Source organism: Tachysurus fulvidraco, chromosome 1, assembly GCF_022655615.1.
Source record: "Tachysurus fulvidraco isolate hzauxx_2018 chromosome 1, HZAU_PFXX_2.0, whole genome shotgun sequence".
Lineage (NCBI taxonomy): Eukaryota > Metazoa > Chordata > Actinopteri > Siluriformes > Bagridae > Tachysurus > Tachysurus fulvidraco.
In genome coordinates, this window is record NC_062518.1 from 25968713 (window position 1) to 25986011 (window position 17299).

Consider the following 17299-nt stretch of genomic DNA (forward strand, 5'->3'; position numbering starts at 1 on the left):
ATTTCTAGATATCCTTGTCTTTATAAACAGCAAATAAATAAATAAAATTCAGCAATGCAATGCAGCTTTCCATCTGGCACAGATGCACTATTCCCAACTGGCTGGAGACACCATGCAGACACAGCTAGCCTATAAAATATTAACAAAACTTGGGCCCCAAAAGCAAACTGTGACCATTGCAGAAGCCTTCTATTTCTCTGCTTCAACTTTAATTCTTTTAATAATGTTTTTTTTTTTCTTAGCATGTAATATTAACATCTGGTCAGTTCTGGGTGAGAATTCTAAAAGGGCATAATTTGCTCTTATCACAGGAAATACAGCCAGCCCTGTAACAACGTGTTAATTATACATGTCGTCTTGTGTTCAGCCAGAGGCCTGCATCTGCCAACGGCCTTCACTGTGTGCAATGACTAAGCCAGCTTTCACAAACTTCAGCTATATTTAGCAGACTGATATTTCTAGTATTGATTGAAAATTGTGTATTTCAACAATGTACATTATGTGCATATTATGTACATTAATCAGCATACTACTGACAAATTCTGAGTGTTTATCTTGATATTTAGTAACCATTGGCGGTCAAATAGGAAAGAGCTCATTCACCACTTATCATATTATCTGTCCTGGCTCAGGATCTCGTATTCCACAGAGGTGAACTGTACACTTACACGTACTATAAATGTGTTTGTCTGTAGGGACTCCTTTTATAAAGATCACAGGAACAGGATATTTGGACATATCTGATGCTGGTTTAATTCTATGTCATACTTTAAAGCAATGACCTGTTCATTTGTGGAAAACAAATCAAGCTTTACGATCTGGACTTTTCTATGTCACTTAACAACCACATTGAGATTTTCACTTCCTGTCTCACTGGACGCAAAAAGAAGAGCAATCCTCTTACAATGATGCTCTATGTTGGGAAAGCCCGGGTTGCCTGTAGGCTACAAACATTGTATTTCTGTTTAACTGCGACAAAAAGTGTACAGGGAATAATAGGCTACAGCTGAAAGAAAAATACAACAGCTCAGCAAACAATAATACATGTTAGGGGATTTCTGGCCACAGCAAAATATAAAGCAGGTTGTTACATGTGCCTTTCTAAAAATGACTATAGATGGATATACTGTATGTATTAAGCACAATCATTAATTATTCACTGTTGTCTGCAATACAGACAAAAAAGTGTAACAACTTTTTGCTTTTTTCTATAAACAGCATAGACGTATAGTATTTATTATGTATTATTATTCTTGTTGTGTTAATATCTCTGTTTTAACTAAATGGTTTGGGTTAATGTGTTATAATGCAGCTAACAACTGGGGGAAACAATTAGTTCAGTCCATGCTCAGACAATCAAATATGTCTACATTTCTCAAACTGTATTTAATTTCAATTATACAGCAGTTCATTCCAGTCCACTAATTTGATTGGATGAACAGAATTCCAAGGGTGCTTCTTTTTACTATAAGCACACTCACATGCTTTGCTTTGTTCAGACTGTGCTACAGTAGTTTTGGTGACATCATTAGTGGATATGGCGAACAGATAAATTAAATCTTGTCAGATGAAGATAAAAAGGAAGAAGGAATGGCAATTTTAATGGAAGCACTTTTAACAGGAAGAGCTAAATAGTCAGCTAGTCAACGCGCTGTAAATTGAACCGCAGTCTGTTCTGGATCTATTTCCACTCACGGAGCAAAACTAAACAGAAAATTTGGTCATACTTTGTTGTTACTCCAGTTAACACTAACACTCCAACAATAAACAATTTGCATGCAGGACCAGAATGAATATGGGATGATATGATCGTTCACACTTAGGGCCAATTATCACAGCCTACGCCTAAGCCCACATGAGCATACAATTCTCCATGCAGACAGTGACCCATGCCCATGATCAAACCTGAAACACTGGAACTTTGAGGTGGGCTTAAAGCTCCAGTGCCAAACTAAAGAGCAAGATTTTTAAACACCTTATTGGTAATTAAGTGTTAATTCAGTGTATAATAAACAATACACTAAACAGTAAAGTGCAGGGCAAGGTAACGTATGCAGGAAATGTGCATGGAGTCAGTTCACGGCACATTTAGCAGAAGAGTACAGTATGTGCGATTGATTGATGAGCGTAATGTTAGGGACTATACATTAATAATGTCAGAAGATCAATATAAGGCACAGTCTGTGCAAGTATTCTGGCAGAACTAGGGCTTTGCAGCAGGCTCTAAACAGTTCTCCGATGGCAGAAGGAAGTGTCTTGTTTTCAGATTCTGTAGCTTTTGTTAGATGGATGCTGCTGGTGGAAGCGCATCAGAGATCAGTTCTGAATGTATTTGACATATTGGGATACACTGATGTTACATTATGTCCATAGTCATGTATATTTGACCTGGATAATGTAATTCTCTATATAAAATATTCATCTATCAAAATATTTATTCTTTAAAATATCGTTTAAAGAAGCGTGTTTACCTCCTCCAGCCACAACGGGTTAATTTTATGCATGCCCAACACCTCCTCCCCCGCATAAGGAGAGAGGGATCCCCCCTCCTCTCTCTCTCTCTCTCTCTCTCTCTCTCTGACCTTGCAGGCAAATTTACACCACAGAGTCATATTTTTTTAATAACTTTTACAGCTGAAGACGGTTCGTGTTGAGATTCGTGACAGGTTATAATCTGGCCTGCTATAATGCAGTCACAGTGGGTGCATGAGCAGTTGTTGCAGAACGGATGTAGTGCGCCACTGAAGGGAGCGCACAGTGAATTGGGATTCAGCTTGTGCGCGTTATTAAAACGGAGGTCAGCTAGATTTCCTCACGAGAGTTCGCTTGCTGTTCGTGGATTTATGAATTCATTTATTTAAATCGTGTTACCCAAATTTGTAAATGTTTTCATATGGACCGATATGGTCAGAGTGTCAAAAAAAAAAAAACATTAGTGACAGAGCCGGATTTACCAAATGCACGGTGATAAAATAAATAATTTACTTTGTGTAATTGTAAAAGATAACTGTTATTGATATAGCCGAGGTAAATCCATTCTAAGTTAAGCTTTTAAACCACAGTATAGTGTTTCATTTGCTCCGCCTTTAAGCTTCCCTGAGCATCTTCCCATAGCAATACAAACGTAAAAAAAAAAAAAAAAAAAAAGACCCAAATCTCTTATCTTGTGCTGACAATAAGCTATCAATAAGCAAGTTAAATCGATCGCCTTACCTTTTCCTGAGCACGATTGAGCTTCTTCTGGACGTTTTTGGCGAAAATGCCCGTCTTTATTTCGGCCATGGCTGCTTGGGGATTGAGTCGGTGGAAGCGTTTCAGCACCTACACGGAGGAGGACAGCGGCGGAGGAGGAGGAGGAGGAGGATGAAATGGAGGAGGAGCTCTTAAAGCCACACACCACACCGCGCCATCATACCATCATACACCACCTGAACACCTACAAGCACATACCGCCATTTGTAATAATAATAATAATAATAATAATAATAATAATAATAATAATAATAATAATAATAATAATAATAATAATAAGTTTAGACAAAACACGTTAATATTTCAGAAGTGCAAATCCAGCCTCTCTCTCTCTCTCTCTCTCTCTCTCTCTCTCTCTTTTAACCTCACCGCTTGTTCACTGTAGACAGTTTGGCTGCGTCCCAAATCAGAACCTGTGCTACTCCACTGAAGAACATGTCATTGCTGTCGTCATACAGTAGTCTTTTAGCACACTATTTAATGCGGTTGCGAACGTAGCCTTCTGAGTGTAAGAATATACCCAATGATTATTTAGGCCACGTTTACTTAGTGTTGAAGTGGCAGAGATGGTTATGACGCTTTATGTACTGTATGTCTGCAGTACATATGTGTTGAAATTATAAACAATAAATACAGTACGTACATATAGTGTTGCTTTGAAAATAGTGTGCAATGAATAAAAAAATTGTTTTGCACAATAATTCATCTTCCAAATCATCCCTGTGTGTTGGATTTAGTTTAATGAATTAAACAATATAGCAAATCAAATATGTTCAACTTCACTGCAAAAACACTGTCGGGTGAATCCTGTGCATGTCTGTGGGGACCATGGTACAATGTCACTGGACAATTGGTACAATGGATATATCAATATCACAAATATCGCTGGGGGGGGCTGAAATTGTAGTCTCCATTATATTCTTGTAGGTTCTTGCTCAGGAGACTCAGGAGATCATGTGTGGTGCTATGTGTTGTAAAAAAAAAAGTTGATGTACCTCACCATGCGCATGCATATGTGTGTTCACACCATGGCTAGGAAAACACACACACAACACATATTCACTGCATCTTTTCTTATGCACTCACAACAGGAAGTGTTTTCTCTAATCTACACACACTCTCCCTAACTAAAAGATCGAAATCTACATTCGTATTTCTGTACATTTAAGGTGTGACAGCGTTTGTTGTTAAAAGCCATTCCATGTTTACCGTGGTCTTCGTGTAAAACTTGAAAAGTTGAATAAAGCTAAATAAAACGTTCTCTGATGGATTCACTCTGAGTAGGTTACTCATTTCAATGTCTGATTAAAATATGATAATATAAAGTATACAGCCTCATTTGAGCCAAATGCTCATAAAAGAACAGATGAAAGAGGTGTTGAGATATAATTGGTCACTAAAATGATTGATTGAGTTTAATGTGACTTTAACACACCTGATGCACACAAACTCACCTCATAACACTGTGGGTCTGTGCCAAACAGAAAGCCATCCTCAAACCATGTCATTTTATTCTCTCTCTCTCTCTCTCTCTCTCTCTCTCTCTCTCTCTCTCTCTCTCTCTCTCTCTCTCTCTCTCTCTCTCTCTCTCTCTCTCTCTCTCTCTCTCTCTCTCTCTCTCTCTCTATTGTGGATTAGATTTTATTTATGTGAGAGAGAGCCAAAGGGACACCCATGCGTCTAAATTGTTGTTGTTCAGTGGCTTGCTCAGTGTCATAGTATAGAAGTGTGTGTGTTTCTCCATTTCTGTCTTGTCAACCAGAGCGAAAAAGGATGGCTTTCTGTTTGGGACAGACCCACAGTGTTATGAGGTGAGTTTGTGTTCCAGAACGTCTGTCCCTTCATCACCCCTTCAGCTGCTAAATGCATCACCACCAAGCTGCTCACTCCATCCCTCCAGGTTAAGGGATCATAGCATGTGTGGGTTTGGGCTGAACTGTTGCAAACATAGTGATTATGTCCCGACCGGAACATATGATATCACATATCTGATGAATTTCTTTTGAGATTTCTGGGTAGAAATCTAACTAATTCTAGCTTAGCATCAGTCTGGGATATGTGTGGGTCCAGCATGGATGGCACAGTTTTACTAACACAAAGTAACCCTGGCAAAGGTTCTCTACAGCCATAGAGAGATTATAGTTCAGGTTTTGGAATCACACAGCACCAAAAAATTACTAAAGAGAGAGCCAATACTCCTATGGCCTCTGGGGGTCCAAAGGCTTTGTCAGATATGTGAGAATCACAAATCCAGGGCATCCACTACCTCAAAATTCTTGCATGTGGCCTAACAATAAATAGCAAACATCACCTTTTGGACGCAGACTAAATCAGATGCTGATGACACTGACCACTAAGCTTCTTGGGGCTCAAAATGTGACGTATAGAACAAGAGTTTCAGGTCCATGCATTTTGTTCTACAGAAAAATTATGTAGTCTAACAACCCCACACCCCCTATCCCCACCCCTTCTCAAAACATGTGTCACTAAATCCAAGTCCAACAAAACTGGGAGGTTTATAGGACAGAAACAAAAAAGGGAAGAAATTTAAAAATGTGGGTGATGGTGCCCTCTGGTTGTCTGGGTAAGAATTGTCTACGGTGAACGTTACAACCTTTTATAGAAATGATCTTATAATTCAATTGAACATTCACATGGTCTATCTGACTGACATTCGGATAATTCTAACCTTAACCCACATAGACTCACAAAAACAATTCTGCATTTGTACATTCTTCCAAATCTTCATGAGGGCCTACCCTTGGTTGGAGTCTTGTCGCCTGGTGGTGCTCTCTGCTGGGGAGAGATCTGTATAGAGAGCCTGTGACTCATGGGATTGCTGTGGATAGACACACTTGGAGACAATCATACGGTTTTTGAACTATTGTTGTGTCAGTCAGCTTTGTGCTCGGGTCTTTACTAGGGATCATTTGAAGACTTAAGCACTAAAGAATTAGCCTGAAATTACACAGACCCGTTAGGTTCCTCAGGAGCTCTTGGTCTCCCCTGGAGTTCTTAGTCGAGCCTGAAAAAAAAAAAAACATTAGCAAGGGTATTTTCGATGGTCGGTTTGAACAAAACCTCAACACGAATCAGCTTGTCTCTGGATGGGACATTGTCCTCAATCATGACACTAAAAATGTCTGGGCTTGAGACGAACTGTTTTAAATGGGAGCAACATTACAAATGATAAAGGAGTCCAACAAACATTTACAATAAGCAACACCAGTCATACTCTCTCTCTCTCTCTCTCTCTCTCTCTCTCTCTCTCTCTCTCTCACACACACACACACACACACACACACACACACACACACAAATTAATAAATGGAAACCAAAACAAATACTTTGGTTAAATTGCAGTAAGCAATCCTTGCTCCACCATTTATTTGTTTGTTTGTTTGTTTGTTTGTTTGTTTGTTTATTGGGGGGATGTCGATGTCTGTCTTGCCTGTCTTCAAAACTTGAGAGCCCTGATGTGGATAAAATAATCAGATAAATTGTGCATTCATTATGTCCTAATCATAAATACCTATGGACAATAGATGGGTGTTGTTCAAATGATGTTTTAGTAGTTAACATGTTTATTAATAATACTGGACTTGCTATTTTTGCATCAATTAAATTGTATAAATTGTTGCTCAGGTGATGCATACTTTAGTGTACAGTGTCGTATTTTCTGCGCATGCTCGGGCTCAAATATCCACAATATGGCGACACTCATTTCAACCAAAAAGGTCTTCAAAACCGGAAGTAAATTGCACCATGATGTCCAGTCATATTTATACCGTCTCTGATGTTGAAGAAAAAGCTACACGTCTGCACAAAGGGAGTAAACTGAGCCATGATATTCACTCTTATACTGTATACACAGTCGTTAGTAACAATCTTTTGTAGAAACTACAATTCCCGACGTCACCTATAAACCGGAAGCGACTCTTTTTGCGGCATTTAGCAGGTTGTAGCTGACTTTGTTTACATCTTAGCTTTCGTGGATACTAAACCTAGAAGGTAAATAATAATATACTATGAGAAGAAATCGACTATTGAAATATACATCAAGATCTATTTGTTTCCATTCGCCACTTAATCAGCTAGTTTTCTTGCTAAGAGGCTTTAACGACAATGTAAACAAATGTCCCATCTTGCGGAAGTGCAGCTTTGATTGCTGGATGTGAAGCACTTTGTCAGTGCTTGTTTACCTCATGGTATTTATGCTTGTGCAGCTTGTCAATGTGTCGGAGAGATGCTGTGTGTTGTGCAACATGCGTCCCACTGAGTCATGTGTAAAAGATGGGCGACAAAACAAAACCAGTGCTGGGACGTTAACACAGTGTCGCAAAGCTTCTGAATCCTGCAGCAAGAGCAAGAAATACAAGAAAGGACGGCAAGTACACGTTATTATTATTATTATTATTATTATTATTATTATTATTATTATTGCTGTTCCTTTTGTGCACACTTAATATCTAATTATCAGAAGAGCAAACAAATGACGCGATTAGTGTTGGGAGTCGGTTCCAGCGTGAGTCGATTCGTTGATTTCTGAAATGTACTGATTCGAATTTTACTTCGATTCAGTTCAATTCAAATGTATTTTATATAGCGCTTTTTACAACGGACATCGTCTCAAAGCAGAACAGAAAACAACATAAAACAATATAGGTTAATAATAGGTTAATATAAAGATTAATGTAATACCAACTATCAAGATTAATATTAGATATATTTAATGTGTTTGTATTTATCCCCAATGAGCAAGTCTGAGGTGACTGTGGGGAGGAAAAACTCCCTTAGATGGTAAAGGAAGAAACTGTGAGAGGAACCAGACACAAAGGGGAACCTCATCCTCATGTGGGTGATACCAGAGGGTGTGATTTATAAATATACGGTCTGACATGTTGTATAGATGCAAAAGACTACATGGAGTTGACATCTCCTCTTTAGTATAGCAGAGTTTAACTAGAGCTGGTAGATCTCTAGATGCCTCAGGATCTTCACAGTCGGCCTCATCTCAGTGGAGCTACAAAACATTTTGGTCCGAGATTAAAAGAAGAATATAAGACTTCAGGATTTCAGCTTTCTTTTCCTGACACCTACGTCTGCTCTGTTAAAAGAACTTTACACCTTTGGTGGCAGACATCACAGTTTTTAGGTGAGCAAAAGCAAAATAATTTACTTTAATGTAAATAAATGTAATTATTAAACCAACAGTAGATATTCAATTGTATTAACTGTTTAAAAATCAATGAAACAGGAAACATCTCTCAGTCCAGTCATATTTTTGAACACTTTAAAATAATGGCAGGTTCAAACAAAAAGTATCAGGAATTGTTTTCAAGTTATATCTAGATGTTAAAAAAAAATCAGCTGAAATTCGAATCTATCAACACGCGTTTGTCTTTTCCTCTCAAACCTCTCAAATCTCTATGGACAGCAAAAGCAAAAGAGTTGGTCTTGATGGATATATGATCATTGCTTATCTCATATTCTCTATATCTGAGAAGAAGAAATATTGTTATCAGTATTCTATATGCTTGATTAATGAAAAAATGTCATTTCCTATTCTCTAGATCGTCTGTCAAGAAGCCCAGTCAAACTGTTCCGGCTGCTGCCAGTGAAAAGGATCCATCTAAAGATGAAAAAAACAGAGAGATGCCTTCAAGTATAAAAGCAGCTCCTGAGAACGAAGTCAAGTGGTCAAAAGAAGTTAGTCATCTGTGTCAGCGCTATCCAGAGGAGATGTCAGCCACAGACATAGATAACAGGTGCTGTGCTTATCGACAGATCTAGCTATTTAGCGGCATGATATAAACCAGAATGTACACGATTTTACATTGTGAACAGTGTTTTTAAAGTTTTGACCTCTTTCACAGTGAGGAGGATCTGTACAGGGCAGAAGAGGAAATAGAACAGGAAAGACAGAAGAAGCATACGGAAAGACAGCTGTCAAAAGCAGGTAATAATGATATTTTGTCCCAGATTACATGCTAGTAACTTTGTGAAAGCTGTTTTTCACTTAACACTGTGGAAAATGTGGTTCAGTGTAGTTTTAGGGCATTTTTGTATTAGGTTTTGAGAGACCATGTATACTGTATATATTTATTTTCTAGTTTCCGTGCCTAATTCTGAGGACCAGATCAGTGTGTCAGCTCCGGAAAGTCTGCTCTCCTACAGTCAGAGAGAGTGGAAAGGAAAAACCAACAAAAGTCACCTTATCAGAAAGGTAAAATGAAGTATGCCATGTGATGATACCATGTGATGATGACCCATAATTACTTATAAGTGAGGTGCCACCACCACCCCATGGCTTTTCTTATTTATTTTGCATTGCTTTCCTTATTCATGACCTCCTTTTGGCCCCAAATTACATTTAATTACAGTCATTTTTTCTATCTAGCTAGCTAGCTAAACCAAAATAGTAGGTCTAATTACATTAAATCATTTTTATTCAATTCTGTTATATTCGCTTTTTCAAATTTTCATGTTTTCTTTTCTGCTAAACATCTTTTGTAGTACCTTCAATGATCCTTAGAGGTTACTCATATGAGCACTGCTCTACATTAGCCAGGATTTGCCCTCATGCTAACTCCACATGCTGTTTTCTTTAGGGATATGAAGCAGTAGCCCAAAGGTTTGAGAGCCTGTGCAGAGTACGAGGTGATAACTACTGCGCTCTGAGAGCGACCCTCTTTCAGCTCTTCAGTCAATCGAACAAACTCAGTAACTGGCTGCATGATTCTGAAAATGTTCAGGTTTGTTTTCAGATTTCTGCAAGAAACCACGTGCCCATATACTTTACAGATGTCATACATTTACTTTTTACAAAAGACTTAGTGTAGTTTTCTGACCACCCTTTCTTTGTTTATATACACTGCTCAAAAAAATAAAAGGGAACGCTTAAGCAACACATCCTAGATCTGAATGAATGAAATAGTCTTATTAAATACTTTATTCTTTACATATTTGAATGTGCTGACAACAAAATCACACAAAAATTATCAATGAAAATCAAATGTATTAACCCATGGCGGTCTGGATTTGGAGTCACACTCATAATTGAAGTGGGAAAACACACTACAGGCTGATCCAACTTTGATGTAATGTCCTTAAAACAAGTCAACATGAGGCTCAGTAGTGTGTGTGGCCTTCACGTGCCTGTATGAACTCCCTACAATGCCTTGGCAGGCTCCTGATTAGGTGCCAGATGGTCTCCTGAGGGATCTCCTCCCAGACCTGGACTAAAGCATCCGCCAACTCCTGTACAGTCTGTGGTGCAACGTGGCATTGGTGGATGGAGAGAGACATGATGTCCCAGATGTGCTCAATTGGATTCATGTCTGGGGAACGGGTGGGCCGGTCCATAGCATCAATGCCTTTGTCTTGCAGAAACTGCTGACACACTCCAGATGAAATGCCACCCCACACAATTACTGACCCACTGCCAAACCGGTCATGCTGGAGGATGTTGCAGATCTCCACAGCGTCTCCAGACTGTCACGTCGGTCACATGTGCTCAGTGTGAACCTGCTTTCATCTGTGAAGAGCACAGTGCGCCAGTGGCGAATTTGCCAATCTTGGTGTTCTCTGGCAAATGCCAAACGTCCTGCCCGGTGTTTGCCTGTAAGCACAACCCCCACCTGTGGACATCGGGCCCTCATACCACCCTCATGGAGTCTGTTTCTGACCGTTTGAGCAGACACATGCACATTTGTTACCTGCTGGAGGTAATTTTGCAGCGCTCTGGCAGTGCTCCTCCTTGCACAAAGGCAGAGGTAGCTGTCCTGCTGCAGGGTTATTGCCCTCCTACGGCCTCCTCCCCGTCTCCTGATGTACTGGCCTGTCTCCTGGTAGCGCCTCCATGCTCTGGACACTACGCTGACAGACACAGCAAACCTTCTTGCCACAGCTCACATTAATGTGCCATTATGGATGTGCTGCACTACCTGAGCCACTTCCATTTGCACAACAGCATGTGAAACTGATAGTCAATCAGTGTTGATTCCTAAGTGGGCAGTTTGATTTCACAGAAGTGTGATTGACTTGGAGTTACATTGTGTTGTTTGTGATCCCTTTTTTTTTTTGAGCAGTGTGTGTGTGTGTGTGTGTGTGTGTATATATATATGAACTTATCTGTAATAATTACATTAAGGTTGTCCTAAGTAACTCCAGGTGCCAGAATTTTCTAGTTATAGTTTTATTACATAGACTACTACAGTACAACTGTTTTTAGAATTATTAGAAGTGACATAATATAATGGCTAAGGTCTAATTGACTATTAAGGTGCCTAGTTGTCTGTTTTGTGTCCAACACAGCTGCAGTGTGTGCAAGATTTGGTGGAAGAATGGATGTTTCCTTTTGAGAGCAGAGCTAAAGGAGGAGCAGTGGAACAGTTGGAACAATGTCTGACTCTCCTGAAAGTTAGGGTAACACTAATACGTTTGATCCTTTTTCACACCATATAGTTAATGACTCTATCGCACAGCTGTTGTTTTATGTGGGCAAAGGGAGGTTACATGCTACAGTACTAAAGGCCGAAAAGTCACCAGCGACACAATAAAAGTCTTAGATTCATTGTGGGTTTCCGAAATTTAATTTTACTCAACTTTACTGAAGTTTTATGAGTAGTTTTGAAGCTCCGAGTCACAGGGCATTTACTGATCGTAAGTATTATTATGTGAGTGAGATTATAAGACTGTTAGCTTTGCTGCAAAATTAATGATAAGCCTGAAAGTGCCTGAAGTGCATGGATGACTCATAACCCTTTTTAAAAGACTTCTGTGACTCTAGAGAGATGCCAAGCAGAGATGTTTGCAGCGATTACAGCCATATTCACCATTAATGTAAATGGGGACTTGCTGTCACTGAAGAAAAGTCAGAATACTAGAAATGAAACATCAAACTCCAACAAATGATGAACAAAAAAAATAATTCTTGTCTAAATAAACAGTACCGAATTTATTAGTGTTTCTTGAACTATTACATCACAGTTTTCTGCCAGCTGTGGATGTAAAATCTCAAAGTCCATAAAGGGAGGAAGATGCTCAGGGAGGAATCCGGCATGGCCTTTCAGAATTTAGTGAAGACAGGCCCTTTTGAGGCCACAAGTAGGATTCTGTGGCCTAGTTTCTGAATTTTGTACAACATTGCACTGCAGGTTGAAAGGATTTTCACTAGCATTAGGGTCCAACTGCGCTTGATAAAATGGTTCCCAGATGTGAGGTGAGTGGTACTTATGGGTGCCAAAACAACTCAGAGCCATCCCATCACTTCCCTAGCCTGTAAAAGAGGTTTTATTATCTTTCCAATGGAGCATTTGGGGTCCGGTTGTAGGCTGGTATTCCACACCCATCGGTCTAGCAAGCTAAATGGGATCACTTATGAGATTGTAGAATCTGATTGGGAAAATAATAAAATCGGTCACAAATTAGCTTAATTGAGTGGCCAGCATTTTTCTAGAAGTCTGTTCCAATACCAGTGAACTGTGTAGCCTCTCTGTGTAACCTCGCTTCTCTGGCTTCACTGGGAGGTTGCTGCCAGACATATCTCAGGTTCTGCCCATAAGCTACAGGGGGAGCATTGACCACTCAACCCCTTTCCCTGAACTACAACACTAACATATTGCAACTCATTAGGTACGTCCACACGGTTGTCTTCAGTATGAGTGTAGCTGTAGCACACTGTATGATAAGATTACCAATAATGCAATGCAGGCATCAATAACAAGAAATAATGGTAGAACTAAACTTTTTGCCAAACACTGATGAAAACAGATTCGAAAATGTCAGTATAAGGTTTAGGTCACTATTAACCTGAAAGGACCTCCAAGATGCAGCCGTAGACATAACCTTAGCTCAGAAAGCTGATTCTCAGAACCGAGTATCACTTTGTGTGTTTTTCTGTACTATGCAATCTCTGCAACAGGTTTTTTAAACTAATAACACTCTAAGACCCTGAACTGGGGAACCAGAACAAGGGTTTAGTTATTGAAACTTTAAAGCACCTAGTCAGGCTTTTTAAGGCCATCTAACAAATGGTGAATGTAATAGTGAGAGTGGGACAAGTAGCTGCCACTTTGTTCACTTTTACCCCTGTTAATTTTGAGAGCTTGATGTCTTAGTGAGTGCGAATGCTCTAATCTTGTGAAGGCACTATATGTTGATCACAGTAAAAGTCTCCCTATAATTCAAACACTGTGCAAAAGTATCAGGAATTGTTTGGATTGTAGCATCTCAATGCATGTAGTAATGTGCTGATCTTGTTTTGGCAATTTCAAAGATTTACTGTATTATGTTTTACCTTGTACAGATTTTCTCTAATTCATGTGACCTCGCATTTAATGCTTTTTAAATCGACCGTGATATTTATTCTGATTATTGATACTAATAAAACACTATAATGACTAAAGTATTGAGGGTAGACGTGAAATTTCTCCATTAATTTTTCCACAGTGGCAGGAGGCAGTACAGTGTAAGAGTTCTGCAGAGCGGGAACGTGTTTGCCAGCAACTGTTTGTGGGGGGCCGTGAAGAATATGAGCTGCTGGAGGCCCTGAAGTTTTTGATGCTGAAGACAGTCATTCAGCTACACTCTGACATGCAAAAGGGCTCCAGGGTACCTGAGTTCTGCTGGCTACTTTTTGCCCGTGACACTTCCAAATGTCCCAGGAGCTTCCTCACTAATCATCTCAGACATGTGGGCTTCAGTGGAGGTCTGGAACAGGTGAGAACTTGAATGTACTTCATGACTTTCTGAGCAGCAGTAAGCACAGTGATGGCTTGCTTGCCTGACTTAAACAAGCAAGCACACCCAGAAACTACAGTGATTTATATTCTCATAACTGCATTGATTCATTTCTGTATTAACAAAATAAAAAAGACTGGAAACTAGGGGAAGTGGTAGCACAGTGGTTAAGCTGTTTGACTACTGAAGGTTGGTCAGGTTGTGAGCTGCCACTTGCTGGGCACTTGACCAAGGCCCTAAACTCTCAACTGCTCAGTTGTATGAATGAGATAAATGGAAGTCGCTCTGAATAATGGCCGTCTGCCAAAAGCTGCACATGTAAACATACTGAGCTAATATTGAAGAAAAAACAATAACAGATGAACAAATATAAAAATACTGTTAACATGTCAGCAAGGCTCGGTGTATGTTAGTATTGTTGTCTCTGTGCCTTGATGGTAGTTTAGAAAAGTCTTAATGGATTTGTTCTAAAGTGTCTTAAGGTGAATGGTCTGAAAACAAACTATACAGTAGATCACATGATTAATAATCATCAGCGTCACTCCATGGGAATAGCAAAGTCAGATTATCAAGTGTATATCACACTACAACATATGCAGGCTAAAGTGAGTGCATACTGAGGTGAGACCCATTATGCCATTCTGGATATTTGCAGATCAGACACTTAATGAAGGATGAGTCACTAAAAACCTTTTCTGTTTGCTGCAGGTGGAGATGTTTCTGCTCGGCTACTCCCTACAGCATACGCTTCAGGCCTTTCGGCTCTACAAGACAGACACCGAGGAGTTCATTACCTACTATCCAGATGACCACGAGACAGAGTGGCCTTGCCTCAGCCTGGTCACAGAAGACGATCGACACTATAATGTGCCTGTGCCTAAACAGTCCAAACTAGAATTGACAAAACATGACAAGGCAGTGATGCCCAAATGGAACAAGCCTTCATGTGGAACAGGAAAAACTACACTTCTGTAGAGAAAATCTGAACCATCCAATTGTTATTAAGCTTCATTATTCCGGGTGATTTTCGGCTACAGATCTCCCATTTTTTGTTATAGAATGCAGTAAAGGCTGAGGACTTTTTTTTTTTCCTTCTAATAAATAATAGATGAGTTAATCAACATGTGAATATGGATGCCACTGAAAGACATGCTTAATCACAAAGTGTTTGCTATACCAACACTCAGTACTAGGTGGTGCAACGTGACTTAGTGCTATTGTTTGTCATTGTGATAACGACAGACGACACGGAACGACCGCAAATCTGGAAGTATTTCACGATTAATGATGGCAGTCAAATCAAAGTCAAATCAATAGACTCCTATCAGTGCTCGGTGGAAATATCATGATAAGAAACCGCATCTTCTTACAAGGAACCTGTTCACATATTTTAAAGATAAAATTCAGCACAAGAAGCACACAACAGCAAATATCGTAGACTAGCTGAAAAAAGTATCCACATTATGTCGTTCTTGACAGTCAGCCGCTATTGCTTATTGGCAACGAGGCATCCTGACGTAATGAAGCCAAAAACGTTGTACGTTTTCCACACAGTCGTATATAGCACTTTTCTGAAGTGAAAAAAAGAATCTGCTCTTCTCTAAAGCAAAGGTAACTAATGTAGCAATCTAATGCACTTCATTTATTCATTCATGTATGCATGCTGGCAAAACCTTTTAGACAGAAATCAAAACATTAATACTAGAAGCCAATTCACACCCAACTTCATTCAACTGAGTTTGTTTTTTGTTTTTTTCACCAACTTTCAAACTGGAATTACTCCTTTCTTGATTAAACAGATCATGTCCTTCACGCAGGAAAGTAAATTTACCTATTCCTAACTGATAACTGAATGCTGGAATTGCATAAACAAACTTAAATCAAAATGCACTGTTTGTCCTGTCAGTAGCTCATATAAGAAGTACAAAGTTGGGGGGGGGAGCACTGCACAATGTTCAAAATACCCACGGAGGTAGAAAGTGGAGGGTACGAGTATACATGGTTTTACAGTAACCACCACACAAAAGTGGTAGCTTATCACCTCTTATCCACCCTGTACCTTTCCGTTTTTTTATATTTATCCGAATGCAATAAATCAATCTACCAGCCTGTTTATTAGACGTTGTTTGCACAGGTTTAAGCAAAGCTATAATGAAATAATATTGATGCACAAATCAGGGATTATTGTATTAGAAAATATTTTTGGAACAGACCGGATTTAAATTAGAAATGGAAATTTCAAGTATTCCGAAAGGAGGTTTTCTCATCAGGCCGATGTCTGCCTTTGCTTGTATAATTTATAAAAATGAAATGGGTACGCTGTAATTCTCAGAATGTTATGTATTTATTTAATTTTTTATGCATTTCAGTTTTATTTTAATATAATTATTTAGTTTCCATCTGTTTGAATACACCGTCTTAGTAAATATATCATTCTGCAAAAAAATGGAGCTTTATTTCCGTTGTAATGTTTTTTTTGTGCGTTTGTGAATATAGCATGTTTCTCTCAGGCAAAGACAATAAAATGAGTGAACTGGTGGATTCACTACAGGGGAAGTGTTGAAAGTATGTTTAAGGCTTAAAGGTGTGTTAGACATTTACTTAATAATTTAAGATGGAGTGTTTAACAGATTTAACAGATAAAACTAGATGCAGAATTACAGTTAGTTGGACAGGTATGTAAACACAATCTGTATAAAGCTTTGAGTTGTTTTTTTTTCTTTTTACACAATGAAAGAAGTTCACTTTTTGTTTTGTTGCATAGATGAACAGGATATTGAAGGACATGCTTGACCACTGTCAAAAATCAGCATGAGCAGAAATTTGTGTTTATAGTGTTAGAACTTCAAGCAGTTGGTGCCATGAGTGTCTGAAATTGATGTGTTTACATGTTTTGCTAATGCTAACTCTACTTGAAGCATCATCAGTCCTTTGTATACACTGCAAGCGTAATGGAGAAGCTTGCAGTTGCCAAAAACAATACAATGAGTGTCTATCTCTATTTTCCCCCAATGTAATTCTGATAAGGTGTCAAAGACTACCATCCAAAAGTTGTATAATGATGAACAGAGCCAGAACATTGAGTGTAAGAGGTCTGAGGAGACTGCTGACACCAATCACACACTGGGGAAACATCTCCATCAATCTTAAGACACTTTAGTATAATATATACCTGTACAATATACTATTTTAAATTGGATAAGAACATGTCTTGCACAAAGAGAGGAGATATATCCCCTCCTATATGACCTTCATGGTATTTATGGAATCAGTGTGTGTATAAGATTGATTATAAAGATTTATT

At 39.0% G+C, this 17299-nt stretch overlaps 2 protein-coding genes across 8 annotated transcripts in view; one reads left to right on the forward strand and one right to left on the reverse strand.

Moving 5' to 3' along the window:
• The window catches only part of amph (amphiphysin), a 29891-nt gene extending 26251 nt beyond the window's left edge, over nucleotides 1–3640 (reverse strand). For 2 of the 4 annotated variants that reach the window (XM_027169057.2, XM_047800103.1), the window contains exon 1: nucleotides 3214–3433. In XM_027169057.2, the coding sequence (XP_027024858.1) occupies nucleotides 3214–3282 (69 nt within the window). In that variant the 5' untranslated portion in view covers nucleotides 3283–3433. Of the gene's footprint in view, nucleotides 1–3213; nucleotides 3436–3621 lie in introns of those variants that run through there. The other 2 variants (XM_027169055.2, XM_047800110.1) reach the window with 2 other exon arrangements.
• Nucleotides 3641–6984: 3344 nt separating this feature from the next.
• On the forward strand, nucleotides 6985–15932 carry otulinb (OTU deubiquitinase with linear linkage specificity b). 4 transcript variants are annotated; one of them, XM_027169061.2, is made up of 9 exons: nucleotides 6985–7263; nucleotides 7479–7639; nucleotides 8826–9020; nucleotides 9129–9211; nucleotides 9366–9478; nucleotides 9864–10007; nucleotides 11569–11679; nucleotides 13705–13974; nucleotides 14704–15932. In XM_027169061.2, exons 2-9 carry the CDS (start codon nucleotides 7518–7520, stop codon nucleotides 14968–14970), a joined length of 1305 nt encoding a protein of 434 aa, XP_027024862.1. In that variant the 5' UTR covers nucleotides 6985–7263; nucleotides 7479–7517; the 3' UTR covers nucleotides 14971–15932. The 4 variants fall into 4 exon arrangements, with proteins under 4 accessions (XP_027024862.1, XP_027024860.1, XP_027024861.1 ...); XM_027169059.2 differs by lacking the exon at nucleotides 6985–7263 and having other exon boundaries at nucleotides 7270–7639; XM_027169060.2 differs by lacking the exon at nucleotides 6985–7263 and having other exon boundaries at nucleotides 7270–7639; nucleotides 11569–11673.
• Nucleotides 15933–17299: the final 1367 nt, after the last annotated feature.

Excerpts from the sequence above, each read along its gene's own strand:
- otulinb (XM_027169059.2), top strand. The coding sequence starts at position 7,458 with ATGGTATTTATGCTTGTGCAGCTTGTCAATGTGTCGGAGAGATGCTGT. Across the intron at positions 9,212-9,365 it reads AAGACAGCTGTCAAAAGCAG|TTTCCGTGCCTAATTCTGAG; the intron begins GTAATAATGATA and ends TTTATTTTCTAG. Across the intron at positions 11,680-13,704 it reads TGACTCTCCTGAAAGTTAGG|TGGCAGGAGGCAGTACAGTG; the intron begins GTAACACTAATA and ends ATTTTTCCACAG.